The following is a 24936-nucleotide window of genomic DNA, read 5'->3' on the forward strand; positions in this document are numbered from 1 at the left end:
CAACACATGGAACACCAAACCGTGCAGAAATCACCCCCATTGAAATGCACATCACAACATGACTTTCCATCCACATCATCTGCAAAAAAACGTTCCAACGTCGGTGAGCAAATACCCCTTATCCGTCGGCAAGTGCGGCTGGTCGAGCAGGCAAATGCAATAGCCAAGGAGCAAGCAGATGCAAGCAAAAGTATGGCTGACGCTGCAGAGAGAATGGCAGATTGTGCCGAGGCCCAAACAAAAATGCTTAAGTCAATAGAAGCAATTCTATAAACTTTTTACAAAACAATTCCCAAACCAATTCACTATAGTCCTTTAATAAAAAATTAAACTAATTGTTTAATTTTATATTTTTATTTTAATAAAAAAAATCTGTTAATTTTACAAATTTATTGCAATTTTTCTCCTTATTGCGTCAGCTCAGCTTTCAAAATCATTATTATTATCCACTTCGTCTTCCAGATCATCATCAATAACATCACCTGGGGGTTCATTAGATCGGTAGTGCACTACCTTTGCAGCGTCATAATGAAGGCCCCGAGATCCGATGATACATCGGAATCTGTTCTTTAGGACCCCAAAGCACCTTTCAATGACGTTTCGCGCACTTGCATGCCTCTTATTGATTTTTTTTCTCGGCGGCATCTCTAGGGCTGCGGTAAGGCGTCATGAGAAAGGGCTTCAATTTGTATCCTCCATCCTCTATAAGAAAAGAAAACACAAATTCAATTGATGTATTATAATATAAGATGTATACAAATTACTCACCGAGAATCCAAAAGTTTCGTTTTCCATTGTCAAACTCCCTTTGCATACATTTGTCTGGACCACTCCTTTCCCATACAAATGCATCATGGTTGCTTCCGGGATGTCTAGCGTCGACAAATGTTATTCGCATTTTATGGTCGCATATCTATTTCGAAAAAACACAATAATTTAAAAAACGCTTTACGATAAATGTATTTATTTACCACCATTGCATTTATACTATAATACCCCTTTCTATTATAGTAAAGGGCTTTCAATTCGTCCCCTGGTGACTTGATGCGGATATGCGTGCCATCAACGCATCCAACAATTCCAGGGAACATTGTTCTTTCATAGAAAGCCTCCATTGTGTTGCGTTCCTCTGTGAGTGTCGGCGTTTCTATCCATTGGCCGCAAATGTGGTCCTCAAAAATCTGCAGACATTCCGCAATGGTTCTGCTCACTGTCGACTTCGCTGTTGAAGTCAAGGCTTCGTTCCCTAAATTCTGTTGGTAGCTTCCTGTCCTGTGCCAAGTTTTAAATCAGGGCGGATTTGGGTAGTTCTGCAACTTCTCTTCCATCATATCCAAAAGAGCCCGAAAAACTTCCTTGGACACACGAAAATTGGCCACAAACCTAGAAAAATTCATTTTTTTATTATTTCAAAAATGTAAAAATACAATCATACTTACTGGTTTTTAGGTACTTCACATAAATTCGAAGCATCTCTTAAATGACTCCGTGGCACATTTTGAACCTCCTCCACATCATCCATAAAAAATAGGGCTACAGAAATATTAATTTTTTTATTTTTTAAGAACACAAATAGTGTGAACACATTCACTAGAAATTTTATTTTGTTTGTTTATTTACAATTTGTTTGTTTACAACTGAACTGTCAGTTGAGACAGAGCCACTGCTGCTTTTTCGCGTTTAAATTAGGCATTTGGCGCTTTGTTTGCCTTATTTCGCGATATATTTTTCCAAAAATTTTTAGCAACACTGAATCACGTAAGGCTATGCGAAACAAAGGACGAAAGTTAGTGGAGCGCATTCTTATACGAAAGTGAGTGAGTAGCCTTCGTTCTCACAAATTTTCTTTCGAGATCGTGAATCAGGCTGTTAGTAATTATAATACATAGACGGCAGAAATTAATGCATTAAATACATTGAATTTGAAGAAAAATATAAAAACGAGTTTTACAAAAAAAAATATGTGAATGATAAGTTAGATAGACTAGATATACTGAAACTGAATTTGTTTAATATAAAACAACTGAATCTATAGATGCTAATGAATTAATAGTATTAGAAGCAAAATTTCGAGATCTTTGTGAAGAGGTTGAGGAAATTTTAAATAAACTAACGATAGCATATAGCTGCGTTCGGTATTTCGGTTGTGGGCAAGAATCTCCAGGTGTTAATTGGGACATTCAGGTACTTAGACGAGTTTATTGTGCAGGTTGAATTGCTGCACGATTTAAACCTTACGAGATGGGGATCGAGAAATTTATATGAAATATGTTTATAATTTTAAGCTATCGAGTGAGGTACGGTGTACTTTAGGTAGGTTTAATAAGCCAACTACACTTGAAGGTTTAAAGAAGTTATTAATTGATGCATATCCGAACCCCAAAACGATACAACAAGTCTGTCAGAGGACCAAGCGAATTCTTCGGCCAATCTGGTTAGGGAAAATGTAGCAGGTTTAGCAGATCAGTTGAGTACATTCCAAATAAATAGTTTGCCAAAGCCGGCGAATAGGACTAAAGATGCAAAATATAAGGCGAGTGATAACTTGGCACTCAATGTATTTGTAAAAAGAATAGATGATGCATATAAGACTATTATGCTTGCGAATCCACCTCACACTCTGAATGAAGCAGCCCAAAGATGTTCTACGGCAGAGAGGACGTTAGATCTTCAAAACAGAAGCGTTTTTGCTTTTAATGAGAGAGGTAGCAATCAGAAAAGTAAAAAATAATCAAGTAATGGTAACAGGTACAATTACAGTCCCGACTACAATAACAACAGTAATTACGATAACGATGGTAGAGGTGGTTGTAATTCCAATGGATATAATAGTAGATACAACAACTACGATAGGCGATGGAGAGATAATGGTAGAGGTCATTACAATAATAACGCCAACTTTAGGGATGCCCAATTTGAAAACAATGCAGGGAATACAACGGAATACGAGATGCAACAATAATAACATTTACAATTTCGGAACACTTCCTGTCGAAGAGCAGGAAAACTACGAGGGCCGGATGACGGAAGAAGTTGTCCACGAAGGCCAAATATAAAGATTTACAATATTACACTGAAATCAATGGCATATTTAACGCTGAGGAGCACAACCATAGGCAAGAATTTAACATTTCTGATTGACACTGGGGCGGACGTCTCAATCTGCAAAGATTTCGCTTTCAGTAACATGAATTCAAACAAAACAGCGAGATTAACACGTATCACAGAGACAGCGGTACAGTGCTTGAGTAAATCAGTGTTAAACTTGTCAATTGACACAGAACAGATAAGTCACAATTTCCTTGTTGTCAAGAGAGATTTCCCGATCCCCATGGATGGAATAATAGGGAGAAATATTCTGTCAAAATACGTATGTAATTGAAATTGATTTTCAGACTTTTTTGATAAATGGAAACGATTTAATATTACCATTACATTTGAAACATAAAAAAATAACATTTTTCTGCCCGCGCGGTCTGAGGTTATCATTCCAATTGAATTGAAGATAAAAGAGGATAGCGTGATACTGAATAAGGAAGTGGCGGATGGGGTTTTCCCAGCTAGTTGTTTAATACCCCAGAATAGACTTAAACATGTAAAATTTTTGAACACTAATAGTATATCTGTTGAATTACAATGTCTAAATTTGAATATCAGGAATTTCAGAGAGTACGATGTGTATTACGCTAAAAATATATATGAGAGAAATACCAATGCACGAGCGAATGCACTTTTTGAATGCCTGGATATAGGATCGGTTGACACATATGCCAGAGAGACAGTTAAAACCATTATAAATGAGTTCCAGGATATTTTTTCACCTTACAGGTGAGAAGTTAAGTGTCAACAATTTTTATGAAAAATGCATACAAACTACAGATAGCACACCCGTATATTACAGATTACTAGAGTCTCAAATGGAAGAGATAAACATGCAGGTCAATAATAATTATTAATAGTACCAAAGAAGATTACAGATGGGAGTAGAAAATGGCGCCTGGTTGTTGATTACATAAGCCTGAATGAAAAAATTGTCAATGACAAGTTTCCGTTGACAAGGTTGGAAGACGTTTAAGATAAGCAGGGAAGGGCCAAAAATCTCTTAAAGCTGGACATGACCAGTTCGTTCCATCAAGTAGGCCTCAAAAAGGAATCATGTCCTTTCTCGCGTCAGGAAAGGGCCATTATCAATTCAAGAGACAGCCATTCGGATTAAGAATATCATCCAACAGTTTGCAAAGAATGTTGACCATAGAAATGACAGGTGTGGATACTTCCGCGTTTCTTTACGTGGACGACATCATTGTTTTTGGATGCAGCTTGAGGCATCATAATAATAACCTTATTGATGTATTCCTCCGACTACGAAATTTTGCGAATAAGTGTTGTGTTTTTTATTTTTGAAGAAAGTAGTTTTTAAATTAAATACCATGGGTCCTCCTTCCCGCACAATTGCAGAGTGCGATGTGTTTGTATGACCGGCATTACTGTTTACAGACGTGGGCCGATCTAAAGTCCCGCACAAAAAAGAAAATTGCTGAAAATAAAAAAGGGCTGCAAGGAACAGGTGGTGATTTATACCGGTTTGAGAGCTTAACGGACCTGGAAACAGCAATTGACCGGACACTCTTCTTGTCGAAGTCCGCAGCACTAAACGGTAAAACTTTGGCTACGCAGAAGACATAGATTACTGCTTCGAGGCATTGGATACAACACCATCAAGACCGTAGCAGTAGTAACACCTACCAGGCAGTTCAGTCGCCAGAAACACATACTCAACAACAACAACAAATAAACGTACAAACCTGCACCATCACAACTCAACAATGCCAACCACCAGCCAAAAGACAAAAAATCTCACCCCATCTCTACGCACAATCTGCAAAACAACAGACACAGTCAGCACACACACAACAAACACAGACCCAACAGCAACACCAACGTAAACAACCAACGTCCCCTCGTCAACATATGGAACACCAAACCGTGCAGAAATCACCCCCATTGAAATGCACATCACAACATGACTTTCCATCCACATCATCTGCAAAAAAACGTTCCAACGTCGGTGAGCAAATACCCCTTATCCGTCGGCAAGTGCGGCTGGTCGAGCAGGCAAATGCAATAGCCAAGGAGCAAGCAGATGCAAGCAAAAGTATGGCTGACGCTGCAGAGAGAATGGCAGATTGTGCCGATGCCCAAACAAAAATGCTTAAGTCAATAGAAGCAATTCTATAAACTTTATTACAAAACAATTCCCAAACCAATTCACTATAGTCCTTTAATAAAAAAATTAAACTAATTGTTTAATTTTATATTTTTATTTTAATAAAAAAATCTGTTAATTTTACAAATTTATTGCAATTTTTCTCCTTATTGCGTCAGCTCAGCTTTCAAAATCATTATTATCATCCACTTCGTCTTCCAGATCATCATCAATAACATCACCTGGGGGTTCATTAGATCGGTAGTGCACTACCTTTGCAGCGTCATAATGAAGGCCCCGAGATCCGATGATACATCGGAATCTGTTCTTTAGGACCCCAAAGCACCTTTCAATGACGTTTCGCGCACTTGCATGCATCTTATTGATTTTTTTTCTCGGCGGCATCTCTAGGGCTGCGGTAAGGCGTCATGAGAAAGGGCTTCAATTTGTATCCTCCATCCCCTATAAGAAAAGAAAACACAAATTCAATTGATGTATTATGATATAAGATGTATACAAATTACTCACCGAGAATCCAAAAGTTTCGTTTTCCATTGTCAAACTCCCTTTGCATACATTTGTCTGGACCACTCCTTTCCCATACAAATGCATCATGGTTGCTTCCGGGATGTCTAGCGTCGACAAATGTTATTCGCATTTTATGGTCACATATCTATTTCGAAAAAACACAATAATTTTAAAATCGCTTTACGATAAATGTATTTACTTACCACCATTGCATTTATACTATAATACCCCTTTCTATTATAGTAAAGGGCTTTCAATTCGTCCCCTGGTGACTTGATGCGGATATGCGTGCCATCATCGCATCCAACAGCCCGAAAAACTTCTTTGGACAAACGAAAATTGGCCACAAACCTAGAAAAATTCATTTTTTATTATTTCAAAAATGTAAAAATACAATCATACTTACTGGTTTTTAGGTACTTCACATAAATTCGAAGCATCTCTTAAATGACTCCGTGGCACATTTTGAACCTCCTCCACATCATCCATAAAAAATAGGGCTACAGAAATATTAATTTTTTTATTTTTTAAGAACACAAATAGTATAAACACATTCACTAGAAATATTATTTTGTTTGTTTATTTACAATTTGTTTCTTTACAACTGAACTGTCAGTTGAGACAGAGCCATTGCTGCTTTTTCGCGTTTAAATTAGGCATTTGGCGCTTTGTTTGCCTTATTTCGCGATATATTTTTCCAAAAATTTTTAGCAACACTGAATCACGTAAGGCTATGCGAAACAAAGGACGAAAGTTAGTGGAACGCATTCTTATACGAAAGTGAGTGAGTAGCCTTCGTTCTCACAAATTTTCTTTCGAGATCGTGGATCAGGCTGTTAGTAATTATAATACATAGACGGCAGAAATTAATGGATTTATAAATGAATTAAATACATTGAATTTGAAGAAAAATATAAAAACTCGTCAACATATGGAACACCAAACCGTGCAGAAATCACCCCCATTGAAATGCACATCACAACATGACTTTCCATCCACATCATCTGCAAAAAAACGTTTCAATGTCGGTGAGCAAATACCCCTTATCCGTCGGCAAGTGCGGCTGGTCGAGCAGGCAAATGCAATAGCCAAGGAGCAAGCAGATGCAAGCAAAAGTATGGCTGACGCTGCAGAGAGAATGGCAGATTGTGCCGAGGCACAAACAAAAATGCTTAAGTCAATAGAAGCAATTCTATAAACTTTATTACAAAACAATTCCCAAACTAATTCACTATAGTCCTTTAATAAAAAATTAAACTAATTGTTTAATTTTTTATTTTAATAAAAAAATCTGTTAATTTTACAAATTTATTGCAATTTTTCTCCTTATTGCGTCAGCTCAGCTTTCAAAATCATTATTATCATCCACTTCGTCTTCCAGATCATCATCAATAACATCACCTGGGGGTTCATTAGATCGGTAGTGCACTACCTTTGCAGCGTCATAATGAAGGCCCCGAGATCCGATGATACATCGGAATCTGTTCTTTAGGACCCCAAAGCACCTTTCAATGACGTTTCGCGCACTTGCATGCCTCTTATTGATTTTTTTTCTCGGCGGCATCTCTAGGGCTGCGGTAAGGCGTCATGAGAAAGGGCTTCAATTTGTATCCTCCATCCCCTATAAGAAAAGAAAACACAAATTCAATTGATGTATTATGATATAAGATGTATACAAATTACTCACCGAGAATCCAAAAGTTTCGTTTTCCATTGTCAAACTCCCTTTGCATACATTTGTCTGGACCACTCCTTTCCCATACAAATGCATCATGGTTGCTTCCGGGATGTCTAGCGTCGACAAATGTTATTCGCATTTTATGGTCACATATCTATTTTGAAAAACCACAATAATTTTAAAATCGCTTTACGATAAATGTATTTACTTACCACCATTGCATTTATACTATAATAACCCTTTCTATTATAGTAAAGGGCTTTCAATTCGTCCCCTGGTGACTTGATGCGGATATGCGTGCCATCAACGCATCCAACAATTCCAGGGAACATTGTTCTTTCATAGAAAGCCTCCATTGTGTTGCGTTCCTCTGTGAGTGTCGGCGTTTTTATCCATTGGCCGCAAATGTGGTCCTCAAAAATCTGCAGACATTCCGCAATGGTTCTGCTCACTGTCGACTTCGCTGTTGAAGTCAAGGCTTCGTTCCCTAAATTCTGTTGGTAGCTTCCTGTCCTGTGCCAAGTTTTAAATCTGGGCGGATTTGGGTAGTTCTGCAACTTCTCTTCCATCATATCCAAAAGAGCCCGAAAAACTTCCTTGGACACACGAAAATTGGCCACAAACCTAGAAAAATTAATTTTTTTTTATTATTTCAAAAATGTAAAAATACAATCATACTTACTGGTTTTTAGGTACTTCACATAAATTCGAAGCATCTCTTAAATGACTCCGTGGCACATTTTGAACCTCCTCCACATCATCCATAAAAAATAGGGCTACAGAAATATTAATTTTTTTATTTTTTAAGAACACAAATAGTATGAACACATTCACTAGAAATTTTATTTTGTTTGTTTAATTACAATTTGTTTGTTTACAACTGAACTGTCAGTTGAGACAGAGCCATTGCTGCTTTTTCGCGTTTAAATTAGGCTTTTGGCGCTTTGTTTACCTTATTTCGCGATATATTTTTCCAAAAATTTTTAGCAACACTGAATCACGTAAGGCTATGCGAAACAAAGGACGAAAGTTAGTGGAACGCATTCTTATACGAAAGTGAGTGAGTAGCCTTCGTTCTCACAAATTTTCTTTCGAGATCGTGGATCAGGCTGTTAGTAATTATAATACATAGACGGCAGAAATTAATGCATTTATAAATGAATTAAATACATTGAATTTGAAGACAAATATAAAAACGAGTTTTACAAAAAAAATATGTGAATGATAAGTTAGATAGACTAGATATACTGAAAACTGAATTTGTTTAATATAAAACAACTGAATCTATAGATGCTAATGAATTAATAGTATTAGAAGCAAAATTTCGAGATCTTTGTGAAGAGGTTGAGGAAATTTTAAATAAACTAACGATAACATATAGCTGCGTTCGGTATTTCGGTTGTGGGCAAGAATCTCCAGGTGTTAATTGGGACATTCAGGTACTTAGACGAGTTTATTGCGCAGGTTGAATTGCTGCACGATTTAAACCTTACGAGATGGGGATCGAGAAATTTATATGAAATATGTTTATAATTTTAAGCTATCGAGTGAGGTACGGTGTACTTTAGGTAGGTTTAATAAGCCAACTACACTTGAAGGTTTAAAGAAGTTATTAATTGATGCATATCCGAACCCCAAAACGATACAACAAGTCTGTCAGAGGCCCAAGCGAATTCTTCGGCCAATCTGGTTAGGGAAAATGTAGCAGATTTAGCAGATCAGTTGAGTACATTCCAAATAAATAGTTTGCCAAAGCCGGCGAATAGGACTAAAGATGCAAAATATAAGGCGAGTGATAACTTGGCACTCAATGTATTTGTAAAAAGAATAGATGATGCATATAAGACTATTATGCTTGCGAATCCACCTCACACTCTGAATGAAGCAGCCCAAAGATGTTCTACGGCAGAGAGGACGTTAGATCTTCAAAACAGAAGCGTTTTTGCTTTTAATGAGAGAGGTAGCAATCAGAAAAGGAATAAATAATCAAGTAATGGTAACAGGTACAATTACAGTCCCGACTACAATAACAACAGTAATTACGATAACGATGGTAGAGGTGGTTGTAATTCCAATGGATATAATAGGAGATACAACAACTACGATAGGCGATGGAGAGATAATGGTAGAGGTCATTACAATAATAACGCCAACTTTAGGGATGCCCAATTTGAAAACAATGCAGGGAATACAACGGAATACGAGATGCAACAATAATAACATTTACAATTTCGGAACACTTCCTGTCGAAGAGCAGGAAAACTACGAGGGCCGGATGACGGAAGAAGTTGTCCACGAAGGCCAAATATAAAGATTTACAATATTACACTGAAATCAATGGCATATTTAACACTGAGGAGCACAACCATAGGCAAGAATTTAACATTTCTGATTGACACTGGGGCGGACGTCTCAATCTGCAAAGATTTCGCTTTCAGTAACATGAATTCAAACAAAACAGCGAGATTAACACGTATCACAGAGACAGCGGTACAGTGCTTGAGTAAATCAGTGTTAAACTTGTCAATTGACACAGAACAGATAAGTCACAATTTCCTTGTTGTCAAGAGAGATTTCCCGATCCCCATGGATGGAATAATAGGGAGAAATATTCTGTCAAAATACGTATGTAATTGAAATTGATTTTCAGACTTTTTTGATAAATGGAAACGATTTAATATTACCATTACATTTGAAACATAAAAAAATAACATTTTTCTGCCCGCGCGGTCTGAGGTTATCATTCCAATTGAATTGAAGATAAAAGAGGATAGCGTGATACTGAATAAGGAAGTGGCGGATGGGGTTTTCCCAGCTAGTTGTTTAATACCCCAGAATAGACTTAAACATGTAAAATTTTTGAACACTAATAGTATATCTGTTGAATTACAATGTCTAAATTTGAATATCAGGAATTTCAGAGAGTACGATGTGTATTACGCTAAAAATATATATGAGAGAAATACCAATGCACGAGCGAATGCACTTTTTGAATGCCTGGATATAGGATCGGTTGACACATATGCCAGAGAGACAGTTAAAACCATTATAAATGAGTTCCAGGATATTTTTTCACCTTACAGGTGAGAAGTTAAGTGTCAACAATTTTTATGAAAAATGCATACAAACTACAGATAGCACACCCGTATATTACAGATTACTAGAGTCTCAAATGGAAGAGATAAACATGCAGGTCAATAATAATTATTAATAGTACCAAAGAAGATTACAGATGGGAGTAGAAAATGGCGCCTGGTTGTTGATTACATAAGCCTGAATGAAAAAATTGTCAATGACAAGTTTCCGTTGACAAGGTTGGAAGACGTTTAAGATAAGCAGGGAAGGGCCAAAAATCTCTTAAAGCTGGACATGACCAGTTCGTTCCATCAAGTAGGCCTCAAAAAGGAATCATGTCCTTTCTCGCGTCAGGAAAGGGCCATTATCAATTCAAGAGACAGCCATTCGGATTAAGAATATCATCCAACAGTTTGCAAAGAATGTTGACCATAGAAATGACAGGTGTGGATACTTCCGCGTTTCTTTACGTGGACGACATCATTGTTTTTGGATGCAGCTTGAGGCATCATAATAATAACCTTATTGATGTATTCCTCCGACTACGAAATTTCGCGAATAAGTGTTGTGTTTTTTATTTTTGAAACCAGAGGTTGTCTATTTGGGACATCTTAATACAGATTAAGGTATCAGGACAGAACCCGCAAAAGATGATATCATTGTAATTATTACAGGAGGTTTCTACCTAAATGTGCCGATATTGCGAAAAGTCTGAATGGTCTTGCGAAGAAAAACGCAGTTTTCCAATGGAATGATCAATTCCAGAAAGCATTCGATACGCTGAAGAGTAAATTATTTAACCCACCGATATTACAGTACCCATTTTTTTCGAAACTATTCCTATTGACCACAGATGCATCGAGCTATGCCCTTGGGGCTGTATAATCGCAGGGGAAAGTTGGAATCTTATGCCAGCTCGACGTTGTCAAAACATGATCTCAATAGACCGATAATTGAGAAGGAGCTGCTTTCGATCCATTGGGAAATAAATTTCCCCATATCTTTATGGGAGAAAATTCACTGTGGTAACAGATCATAGATCTTTGATGTCATTATTTTCTCATAAAAATCCATCGTCAAAGATGACGAGGAAAAGATGGACTTGTGTGACTATGACTTCGATATAGTTTTTAAAAAAAGAAAAATGAACTCTAATGCAGAAGCTCTATCGTGGATAAAACTGAACAGTGAGAGTTTAAAAGCAATGATCCCAACAAGGAATGAGGTAAACAGGATATTAGCTACAACAAGAAGAATGGGCAAAGCTATGCCAAGGAAGGCTTTAGATACAGAGAGTAGTGTCACCCAGGAAGTATTTATATGGGATTGTGTCTCAAATTCTGACTTTAGAGAAATGAACAAGGTAATATTTGAACCTGATGCTAAGGCGAAAAGTACACACATAAGATGTTTATCTAATAGCGTAGTTGTAAAGTGCAGTGAAAATCCATCAACTATTAAGGTAGCCTTGGAAAAGCTGACAAGTGTAATGTGCAATTCAAGAACGGGCGAATTGGCATTGAGTAGAAATGATCAAATATTTTATATTATAGACATTGAGTCATTCAAACGTATATTCAACAATATACCAGTAAGTAGGAGAGATAGATTGAGAATTATTTTATACAGTGAAACAGAGAGAATAGATTGTAAAGATAAACAGTTGAAGCTAATTCAGGAATATCATGATGGTGGTCATTTGGGGGTAAGGAAAATATCGTTAAAACTAAAACAGCGATATACGTGAAAGAATATGCACAGAATGTTGAAGAACTACGTCTCGAACTGCCCACAGTGCATATTAAATAAACAGGTTAGACATTCGAAAGAACGTTTTACGAAAACTCATACACCAACGAGAAGCTTTGAGATCGTATCTGTAGACAATGTAGGTCCCCTTAGAATATCCGGGAACTATCGGTATGTTCTCACAGCACAATGCGAACTAACAAAATATGTTGTAGCTTTACCTATGGAGATGGAAGATGCAAAGACTGTTGCGAAAACTTTAGTGGAAAATTTTATATTGATTTATGGGAATTTTAAAACGTTGAAATCGGATAAGGGTGCTGAATTTATCAATCAATTGTTGTCAGAAGTATGTAGATTACTGGATATTAAACAGATATTTAGTACACCCTACCACCATGCAACCCTGGGTCGATAGAAGGGAATCATAGTGTGTTAAACGAATTCCTTCTAAACTACTCTAACAATGATTAATGGCACATCTGGTTGCCTTATTTTGCTTTCGCCTACAATGCTACGCCCCACGTAGACACGGGTTATTCACTCTACGAGTTAGTATTTGGTAAAGTACCTTACTTGCCCAATGATGAAGTTCTGTCCGAAACCCCATTTTATAATGCCGATAAGTATGTCACGGAGCTTAAATAAAGATTAAAATTTTCTCTCACTAAAGCAAAAGAGTATTTAGGTAAATCAAAAGAAAAGAGAATTGGCCATCAAAAGAACATCAAACCACCTAATCTGAAAAAAAACCTAAAAAACGAAATGTATGTTAATATTAAATGTTTCTTTATCATTTAGGATTTTTAATTAAGTACATTTCTTCATAAACCAATTTGTATTTGAACGGAGTGTACTTTATTCAAAATCGCGAGAAACCACTAGACAAGCCTTTTCGCACTAACATTTTTATACTTTATCATTCCGTTTGTAACTCCTCGAAATACTTAAGTCAGACCCAACAAAGTATATATCGATCTTGATCTAAGACGATTTAAAACGTATTGAGGTAGAAGGCTAAATTTTGCAAACGTGTTTATTTTTCCAGTAGGCAGGTTAAGTTCGTAAATGGGCTATGTAAGTCCACGTTTTCATAAAGCCCCCATATAACGGTACCTCCCTATATTCGGTATTTTGATGATTTTAGCGATATTATTCCCCGGAATTGTTTCAAATTTGGTATTTGAAGTTTGAAATGGATACTACAGCCTAAGACAGAAAATCATCTGTGCAGCTCCCCGTCTTCGTATAGCCCCCATATAACGGTACCTCCCTATATTCGGTATTTTGATGTTTTTAGCGACATTATTCCCCGGAATTGTTTTAAATTTGGTATTTAAAGTTCGAAATGTATACTACAACCCAAGACAGACAATTATCTGTGCAGGTTCACGTCTTCGTATAGCCCCCATATAACGGTACCTTCCGATATTCGGTATTTTGATGATTTTAGCGACATTATTCACCGGAATTGTTTCAAATTTGTTATTTAAAGTTCGTAATGGATGCTACTACCTATGACAGAAAATTGAAACCCAGAAGATTGGCCAGTATTTTATTCCAACTTTGAATGGTCTACATCTGCTTGTGCTTTCAACAATGCCGATAATCTTGTTCGACTTCAAAGGCGTTAAAAGGCGATGCTTTGAACAACAAATATTGGTCCATCCAGAAAACGTACCAGATGTTATACAAATACTTCAAATGTTATTTAGACAACCTGAAAAAATAATAAATTCTATCAAAAAAAGAATAACACTTGCGCCGAAAATACATGAAAACAATCCTCAAAGTCTTACTTCTTTTGCAGTCCACGTTCGGAGTTTAGTTGCCACCATTATCGCAAGCGACTTATTTGATGAAATTAATAATTCAACTCTGCTTCAGTAATTGCTGCTTAAGTTGCCGCCATCATATCAGATGAAATGGGCAAACGTAAAAATGTATATGATAAACAACAACTTCAGGCGCAATCTCTCCGAATTTGACAAGTGGATCTTTAATATTGGTATCACTGCAAGCAGTGTGACCGCTGGAAATTTTCAAAAAGTATCACAAAAAGTATAATTTCTTAAAAAAAGTGGCACATATCACTTTAAATGGTGGCACAGAAAGTGGCACAGTTTATTTCACATTTTATTTAAAACAAGTAAAAAAGTTGTAAGTTCGAACTTTGAATACCCTTCACCATGTGTGGTAAAAATTTGGCATTTTTCACAAAAAAAAAAAAAAAATAATAATAATAATAATAAAATCGGGTAAAAATTCTGTTAAAATCTTAAAAATACCGAATGTAGCCGTATATTAGGGTCCATACGACGACGTGGACCTACATAGGCAAATTTTGTCATAAACTATTATAATATTTAAATGCGAAACTTGAAAAAAAAATCTGTTTATAATGTAGCTGAAGTAAATAAAATACCGAATATAGGGAGGTGCATTGGGGTTATAAAACGTGGACCTGCACAGACAGTTTTCCGGAATAGGCTGTAGTATCAATTACGAAGTTCAAATTCAGAATTTGAAATGATTCCCGTTAATAATGTCGCTAAAATCATCAAAATACCGAATATCGGGGTACCGTTATATAGGGGTTATAAGAAGACGTGAACCTACACAGACAATCTCCTGTCATATGCTTTATTAATTATTACGAACTTCAAATACCAAGTTTGAAACAATTCCGATAAAAATTGTCGCTAAAATCATCCAAATGCCGAATATCGGGGATACCGTTATATGGGGGCTATACGAAGACGCAGATCTGCACTTACTTCAACTTACTTCATTTCGTTCGGAAGCTAGAGTGATTTCCACAGACGGACAGATGGACGGACATTGACAAATCGACGTAGAATTTTATGCTGAGCAAGAATATATATACTTTGTGGGGTCTAAAATGTATATTTCGAGGTGTTACAAACGGAATGACAAACTTAATATACCCTTCCTACTATGGTGGAGGGTATAAAAAAGGTGGCACAATGTATAAAAAAGTGGCACAAAAATTCAAAAAAGTGGCTCATTTAGGATCAAAATAAAAAAGTGGCACAAAGGTATTGAAGCCCAAAAAAAGGGGCAAAATTGATAATTTAGTGGCACAACGGTCACGCTGACTGCAAGCAGTATAACTGTTGATTACTCAACAACTAAGAGCGAGCGTAAGAGTGTTTTTGTACACAGTCCGAGAGAGTATAACTAATGTATTATTTGCAACAACAGCTATAGGCAAATTAAAATATAGACAACGAAAAGTTAATGCTGTATTTTTAACCAGGTGGATTTCATCTTGTTTTGCATAGTCAACATGCTGATTTACGCGTTCAACCCACTCAACTTCGAAAACATATTTTATCGTTTTTCAAAGATTTCGCTTGATTATTACGGAATTTTCTGATGTTATCACTTACTTTTCACATATCTTTTATTATGTAACAATTTTCATTGACAAATATCCTACAGTTTATGTAATATTTAACATTTAAGAATTGAGTGACTTCAATATTCCCACTCAAACCCTTGAAACGACATAGACGACATCTGCTGATCAGATTTTGTCGAAGATAAACGGTGAGAGCATTTCGTTGTCTTTATTTTCATTTGTCTATGCGACAACTCTTGTGGATCTGTTGCCACTTGTAAAAATATCTATCACTAGAACGTGGGGATAAATGAAAGAGAAAGAAGAATCTCTGGAAGTTTTGCCTATGCAAACACAAAGGCGAATGCAAACGAAAAAAGTGCATAGTTGATAAATGTGAATATTTTCACCACCCAACATTACATTGGCATAATAAAGAAACGTCAAAAACAGATATAAACGACGTGGAAAATGCTGAAGTAAATTCACATAAAACTGATATCAGTGAAATTTTGTTTAAAATTGTACCCATTAAGGTTTATGGAAAAAACAAAATAGTCGGAACATACGCCTTTGTTGATAAAGGCTCATCGATTAGTTTAATGGACGAGTCGTTGCGGCAGCAATTGGAAATTGAAGATAATCCAAGCCCTCTTTGTTTACGTTGGATGGGAGGTATAGAACGTAATGAAAGAAAGTCGCAGTGATTAAATATACACATTTCAGGTGGTAATAAGAAAGCAGTCCAGATAACAGTGTGTACTGTACCTTCTATCAATTCAGTCTTTGGACTATGCCAAGATGTCAAAGGTGTACTCTCACCTTCGTAATCTACCTGTGGAAAGAATAAAAAATAATCCAGAACTTTTGGATAATATCAAGAGTACTGTTTTAAAATATTTGTCGAAAGGGTACATAAGAAAATTATGTGAGAGCGATATTAATAGTAACGGGTGTAAGGTTTGGGAAGCTGCTGCTCAATCATTTGGTGTTTGTTTAAATTCATTTTTGCTAAAAGGCCAGATTTGCGGGTGCCTTTGCCCTCAATTCTCTTAAATTTCGCCAAAAATACGTCGCTATTTGTGGAGACATCAAAGAGATATTCCACCAAATTTTCATACGGCCTGAAGATTGTCACGTACTAAGGTTTCTATGGCGTGACTGTATTCAATAAATCGAACCATATGTGTATGCTATGTTCGTAATGATTTTTGGTGCGACTTGTGCACATAGTATCTCCCAGTACGTCAAGAACTTAAATGCAGTAAAATGCAGAGGACAGTTTCCTTTAAGTCAACTACTAAAAATCATTACGTTGACGACCTCCTTGATTCGGTGGACATGGTTGACTAGACAATAACACTTATTAAGGACAATTCCTTCATAAATTGCACAGGTGGATTTCATATTCAAAATTGGGTTTCCAATAGTGCCTTAGTAGAAAAAACCTTCTAAGGCGTGATCGAATCCAATGAAATATAATGTTTGAATTCCAAGGAGAGAAATTCTATTGAAAAAGTTCTTGGTGTCTTCTGGGATCATAAAAGTGATTTTATAACATTGAAAATTTCGAACTGGTTGATGGAAAGTGAGGTCTTTTCTCTTGTAAAACGCCAACCAAGTGGGAGATATTGCGGTTAGTTATATCAATATATGGCCCTCTGGGTCTAATAGGGCATATCATAATGCACGTTACGATACTTATGCAAGATGCATGGCTATCGAAAATAAATTGGGATGAACCAAATCCCTATGATTAATCAAGAAAATGAAAACAATGGATACTTGCTTTTTTTGACCTAAAAAATATACTTATATGAATATATTTCTGAGAAACATGATGTAAAAATCTCCAAAAATTGTTTTCGGTCTGACACGAAGACCGTACTCAGTTGGATCACCAGTTAGAACGAATTTGGTAATTTTCAAAAAATAAAAATAGCCATTATATTAGGGTCTAATTTTTTAAATAAAAATAGCCGTTATATTGGGGTTTATACGTCCTACATAGTCATTGTTTGTTATAAGCCATTACCATATTATAAACGGGTATAACGTAGAATCTTAAAAATACCATATATAGGGTGTACCGTTATATCGGAGCTATACGAAGACCTGGACCTGCATACAAAATTTTATGTCACAGGCAGTAGCATCCATTACGAACGTCAAATAATACATCTCAAACAAGTTTCGGTGAGTATTGGACCTAAGATCGTCCAAATAATGAATTTAAGGAGGATCTAATATATGAGGCCTATAAGAAGATCTGAGCCTGCATAAAACATTTTGTTTCACTGACTGTAGTTCCCATTACGAACTCTAAATACGTAATTTGAAACAATTCCGGTGAATAATGACGCTAAAATCATCAAAATACCGAATTTTGGGAATAGTAATGTCGTTAAAATCATCAAAATACCGAATATCGGGAGGTACTGTTATATGGAGGCTGTATGAAAACGTGGACCTACATGACCCATTTACGAACTTAACCTGCCTACTGGCAAAATAAACATGTGTGCAAAATTTTAGCATTCTATCTCAATTCGTTCGAAAGATAGCGTGATTAGAACAGACTGACGGACTGACAGGCGGACATCGCTAAATCGACTTAGAATTTTACGCTGATCAAAAATATATAGACTTTGTTAGGTCTGAAATAAGTATTTCGAGGAGTTACAGATGGAATGACAAAGTTAATATACCCTCTATAGAATGGCGGAGGGTATAAAAAGGTAAATGAGTGGCTCAAAACAGAAATATTTCCGGAGTCCACCAAGGAAACAGTACACAAGTTATTCATGGGAGGAGATTTGAAACATTGTTTGACTTAAATACATTTTTAAAACGGAATCGATTATTAAGAGCTGCGGGCTTTGTATTGTGTTTTATTAATCGCTGTCGAAATTATGATAAAAATTAGTTGAGTTTTCGCAAGAAGATTTAAAGAAAGCAGAGGAAATTTTATTCAAGAAAGGTCAGCAAGAAAATTATATGTTGGAAATTCTATGCATTCAGTTTGATATGCTAATACTCAAACCTAGTGAACTATTTAATAAATCGCCATATTTAGAGAATGGAGTTCTTCGAGTGTACGGTAGAATAGACAATGTCAACGTAGAACGAGATCAAAAGAGGCCTATAATTTTGCCAATAAGTTCTAGAATTTCGTATTTAATTATCATGCATTATCACGAAAAGTATCACCACGGTAGCCAAGAAATTAGACAGAAGTTTTCAAATCTACTGTACGATGTTTTCAATTGTGTAAAATTAAGAAAGCTCTTCCAAATATACCGTAAATGGCAAAACTACCTCGGGCTCGACTTGCAGCGCACATGTCTCCATTTACGTTTACAAGCCTGGATTTTTTGGGCCCATAACAGTTTTAGTAAATCGCCACAAATAGAAGAGATACGGATGTTTATTTACCTGTCTGTCTGGCGATTTGGAATTTTATGTCACGTCGAGGAATACCTCGTGAATTCTACAGCGATAACGGAACGAACTTCGTTTCTCGACTTACGTGAAGCCTTAGAAGACGTGAACCAAACGAATTAATTAGAACGTTCACAACAACCACAACAAAATGGATTTTCAATCCACCAGCTTCACTCCACACGGGTGTTGCATGGGAGCGCTTGGTTCGCTCAATAAAGGCAATACTCTATAATATTATGCCTTCGAGGTCCCCAAGTGATGAGTAAGTAAGGCTTTTACTAGAAGTTGAAAATATCATAAATGCAAGACCTCTAGCTTATGTTCCTCTATACGAGGATACCGAAGAAGCTTTAACACTCAATCATTTCCTTTTAGGAAGTTCCAGCGGGTTAAAGTCCATGACAACATGTATAGACAGTAGCATAATAGTAAAGCAAAGTTTGCTCATTTCACAACGATATGCGAACATATTTTGGAAGAAGTGGGTGGCTGAGTTTTTGCCATCATTGACATGCAGAAGCAAATGATTTGAGAAATCGGAACCTATATGTCAGGGGGATTTAGTTATAATTGTTGATTTTAAATTACCACGAAATGTGTGGCTTCGAGGAAGAGTCAAATCAAAATCAGGAGTCCCAGCGATTATTCTTAGATCCGTTCCCTGTACGTTAATACTCCTTGCATGGCTGTGGTGAACATATAGTGATTCTATAAAAGAGAGTATTCGTTGAATATCGGACTCGAGTATCGTCACCATACGTGATGAAGGAAAATGATTCGTAAGTTTTCCAGTATCCCCCGCTATTTCTGAATATGTCAAGTTCGTTGCATGTAGTAGGTAGTCGAAGTCCTACCAAATTATAAAGTCCCCATCTTCAATCGGTATGTAGTCGGAACCAGACAAATTCGTTAATTTTGTGGTAAATGGTCTAATGAGTAACATCATCAATGTCCTAAAATCTTAACGTTCTATTCCGCCTTGAGGCGTTGTTTCTTTGCAGTTGGATTAGTTGGGCTCTTAATTTTTTTTCACAAAGCTCAAAAGCTCAAAAACGTCTATTGGTCTCTTACTAGTTATCGAGTGTATGATTCGATTATATTTTATGGTTGTCAGTAAAAGGAGGTCAACCGTGATTTCCATTTTCTTTTTTCAATTTTGGCTATTTCAGAGAGTGGGCTATGAAAACGCTCGAAGGTTCGTTGTCGTAATTAATGTATCTTATATATGGAAAAATGCTCATTAGTTATATTATTTGGCCTTTGAAGTAAAATTTTGAGAGTTTGTCGATGCACGCTAGGAACATTTATTTATCGATTGAATATGAAGTTTTTCTTCCATGTGAGATGGTATTGAAGTTAACCCTTGAACAGATTTTACAATTTGCCGCAACTTCATTTGCTAACTTCACCATTTTTGGAAAGCAGTAATCAGAAAGTATCTGTTTTATGCACACGGTTATGTTCGATTAAACAATTTCCCTTTCCTCATTCTTGTCAAAAATAACTTGAACTAATATTTTACAGTAACAAAATTTAGTAGAATGGAGATATCTAACAAATGCATGTTGAGTACAAGCTAAATTTCGCAGGTCGCAATGTATTGCGTTTACGGCACAGGTATTAATTTAGTATATTAGTTTTCTCAGCAAAAATAATGAAATTCCTCTGAAGTGGGAAATTTGCTTATCGGAGAACAATTTGATTTCTAAAATGGCTAATGGTAAAAATGGTTTCATAAAATCGAGATAAAGGAGTATCATATCTTCTGAAGGAAGTATTACCTTTAACCTTTGAAACGTCCTCATTGAGATTTTTTCACTCTATTTGAAGAAAGAAGCACTAATCTTGCAATTTCACCCTTAATAATGTGTATTAGATACTTAGCAATAGGCGCGAATTCTTTAATAAAACATCCGTAATAGCTTGCTAATCCTAACAGTTAAAAAACAAGTTCGGCCGGGGCGAACTTTTAATACTCTCCACAATTGAGTAAAGAAAACATTTTTATAAAGAAGTATCTTAATTTAACCGTGTTCCACTTTAAACTACAAATACCAGTTAGTCGTTTGGATAATGCAGTTGAACTTAAAAAAAAATCATAAAGTGAGTGTGTCCGTGGGTAAATTTGACATGGATTATAAAAATGCCGAATATCAGTGGGTATCATTATATGGCGGCTATAGGAAAACATGGACCTAGATATTCAATGTTCTTCCACTAGAGGGAAAAGCCATTAAGAATTACAATTACGTCAAATAATGTGGCCTGTATCGTGATTTTAACAGACAAAGGAACATCGTTTTATAGACTTAGAAATTTAAGCTGATCATGAATATATATCCTATATGGGGTCTACGACGAATATTGACAAAGTTAATATATCCTCCTTTTTCAGTTGGTGTAGTGTATAAGGTGTTTCATAATTGAGGAAGGCCACCACTTTTTTCTGGGCTCGTTTCGATGCCACTTCTAGACACAAAATCCGGTGAATAATGTCGCTAAAATCATCAAAATACCGAATACCGGGAGGTACCGTTATATTGGGGCTGTATAAAAACGTGGACATACATGACCCATTTACGAACTTAACTTAGCTCTCTATCTCAATTCGTTCGAAAGATAGCGTGATTAGAACAGACTGACGGAGAGACAGACGAACAGACAGGCGGACATCGCTATATCGACTTAGAATTTTACGCTGATCAAGAATATATATACTTTGTTGGGTCTGAAATGAGTATTTCGAGGAGTTACAAACGGAATGACAAAGTTAATATACCCTCCATAGAATGGCGGAGTGCATAAAAAGGTAAATGAGTGGCTCAAAATGGAAATATTTCCGGAGTCCACCAAGGAAACAGTACACAAGTTATTCATGGGTAGGAGATTTGAAACATTGTTTGACCTAAATACATTTTTAAAATGGAATCGATTATTAAGAGCTGCGGGCTTTGTATTGTGTTTCATTAATCGCTGTCGAAATTATGATAAAAATCAGTTGAGTTTTCGCAGGAAGATTTAAAGAAAGCAGAGGAAATTTTATTCAAGAAAGGTCAGCAAGAAAATTATATGTTGGAAATTTCATACATTCAGTTTGAAATCCCAATTCTCAAAACTAGTGAACTATTTAATAAATCACCATATTTGGAGAATGGAGTTCTTCGAGTGTACGGTAGAATAGACAATGTCAACGTAGAACGAGATCAAGAGAGGCCTTTACTTTTGCCAATAAGTTTTAGAATTTCGTATTTAATTATCATGCATTATCACGAAAAGTATCACCACGGTAGCCATGAAACTGTCACCAACGAAATTAGACAAAAGTTTTCAAATCAACTGTACGATGTTGTAAATTGTGTAAAATTAAGAAAGCTCTTCCAAATATACCGCAAATGGCAAAACTACCTCGGGCTCGACTTGCAACGCACATGTCTCCATTTACGTTTACAAGCCTGGATTTTTTGGGCCCATAACAGTTTTAGTAAATCGCCACAAATAGAAGAGATACGGATGTTTATTTACCTGTCTGTCTGGCGATTTGGAATTTTATGTCACGTCGAGGAATACCTCGTGAATTCTACAGCGATAACGGAACGAATTTCGTTTCTCGAGTAACGTGAAGCCTTAGAAGACGTGAATCAAACGAATTAATTAGAACGTTCACAACAACCACAACAAAATGGATTTTCAATCCACCAGCTTCACTCCACACGGGTGGTGCATGGGAGCGTTTGGTTCGCTCAATAAAGGCAATATTCTATAATATTATGCCTTCGAGGTCCCCAAGTAATGAGCTTCTAGTAAGGCTATTACTAGAAGTTGAAAATATCATAAATGCAAGACCTCTAGCTTATGTTCCTCTATACGAGGATACCGAAGAAGCTTTAACACTTAATCATTTCCTTTTAGGAAGTTCCAGCGGGTTAAAGTCCATGACAACATGTATAGACAGTGGCATAATAGTAAAGCAAAGTTTGCTCATTTCACAACGATATGCGAACATATTTTGGAAGAAGTGGGTGGCTGAGTTTTTGCCATCATTGACATGCAGAAGCAAATGATTTGAGAAATCGGAACCTATATGTCAGGGGGATTTAGTTATAATTGGTGATTTTAAATTACCACGAAATGTGTGGCTTCGAGGAAGAGTCATTGAAACCCGAATGGTAAGGGACGGTCAAGTGAGAAGTGCTAACATTCTGACATGGAATGGCATCCTGAAAAGACTTGTGGCTAAACTGGCGATTTTGGATGTCGCTCCACCAAAAGAATCTGTCCTCAAAAAACTTTGCACTTCCTCGGAAAATGAGGGGGTAAGCTTATTCGGTAGGCTCTTATTGTTTCTGACCAGAACAGACTCACCTACACTAAACGTTCTATTTCGCCTTGGGTTTTTAATTTTTTTTCACAATTTCCTCTCTTAATTCAGTTGACGAGAGTTCAAAAATGTCTATTGGTCTCTTACTAGTTATCGAGTGTATTATCAGATTATATTTTATGTTTGCCAGTAAAAGGAGGTCAACTGTGTTTTCCAATTTTAGGCATCTGGTTATTTCAGGGAGTGGGCTATAAAAACGCTCGACCTGTCCATTTGAGGTACTGTGAAGGGAAGCGGCATTTTTAACTTTGACGTCAAATTTCTCTCGTAATAAAGATAGAATGGACTAAGATTTTAATGAAGGTTCGTTGTCGTAATTAATGTATCTTATATATGGAAAAATGCTCATTAGTTATATTATTGGGCCTTTGAAGTAAAATTTTGAGAGTTTGTTGATGCACGCTAGGAACATTTATTTATCCGTTGAAAATTAAGTATTTCTTCCATGTAAGATGGTATTGAAGTTAACCCTTGAACAGATTTTACAATTTGCCGCAACTTCATTTGCTAACTTCACCATTTTTGAAAGGCAGTAATCAGAAAGAATCTGTTTTATGCACACGGTTATGTTCGATTTAACAATTTCCCTTTCCTCATTCTTGTCAAAAATAACTTGAACTAATATTTTACAGTAACAAAATTTAGTAGAATGGAGATATCTAACAAATGCATGTTGAGTACAGTACAGTACAGGTCGCAATGTATTGCGTTTACGGCACAGGTATTAATTTAGTATATTAGTTTTCTCAGCAAAAATAATGAAATTCCTCTGAAGTGGGAAATTTGCTTATCGGAGAACAATTTGATTTCTAAAATGGCTAATGGTAAAAATGGTTTCATAAAATCGAGATAAAGGAGTATCATTTCTTCTGAAGGAAGTATTACCTTTAACCTTTGAAACGTCGTCATTGAGATTTTTTCACTCTATTTGATGAAGGAAGCACTAATCTTGCAATTTCACCCTTAATAATGTGTATTAGATACTTAGCAATGGGCGCGAATTCTTTAATAAAACATCCGTAATAGCTTGCTAATCCTAACAATTAAAAAAATAAGTTCGGCCGGGGCGAACTTTTAATACTCTCCACAATTGAGTAAAGAAAACTATTTTATAAAGAAGTACCTTAATTTAACCGTGTTCCACTTTAAACTACAAATACCAGTTAGTCGTTTGGATAATGCAGTTGAACTTAAAAAAAAAATTGACATGGATTATAAAAATGCCGAATATCAGTGGGTATCATTATATGGCGGCTATAGGAAAACATGGACCTAGATATTCAATGTTCTTCCACTAGAGGGAAAAGCCATTAAGAATTACAATTACGTCAAATAATGTGGCCTGTATCGTGATTTTAACAGACAAACGAACATCGTTTTATAGACTTAGAAATTTAAGCTGATCATGAATATATATCCTATATGGGGTCTACGACGAATATTGACAAAGTTAATATATCCTCCTTTTTCAGTTGGTGTAGTGTAGAAGGTGTTTCATAATTGAGGAAGGCCAC

At 36.2% G+C, this 24936-nt stretch overlaps 2 protein-coding genes across 7 annotated transcripts in view; one reads left to right on the plus strand and one right to left on the minus strand.

Moving 5' to 3' along the window:
* LOC101892885 (putative FERM domain-containing protein FRMD8P1) overlaps nt 1-24936 on the plus strand; it is a 1829920-nt gene that overhangs the window by 67424 nt on the left and 1737560 nt on the right. The gene's annotated exons all lie outside the window — the stretch shown is intronic.
* Nucleotides 7025-11024, minus strand: LOC131806672 (putative nuclease HARBI1). Its single transcript, XM_059131215.1, has 3 exons — nt 7625-11024; nt 7422-7566; nt 7025-7355 (listed from the first exon to the last, which is right to left on the minus strand). The coding sequence occupies exons 1-3, from the start codon at nt 7982-7984 to the stop codon at nt 7273-7275; spliced, it is 588 nt and encodes a 195-aa protein (XP_058987198.1). The 5' UTR covers nt 7985-11024; the 3' UTR covers nt 7025-7272.

This window comes from Musca domestica, unplaced genomic scaffold (assembly GCF_030504385.1).
Source record: "Musca domestica strain aabys unplaced genomic scaffold, Musca_domestica.polishedcontigs.V.1.1 81, whole genome shotgun sequence".
Classification (NCBI taxonomy): domain Eukaryota; kingdom Metazoa; phylum Arthropoda; class Insecta; order Diptera; family Muscidae; genus Musca; species Musca domestica.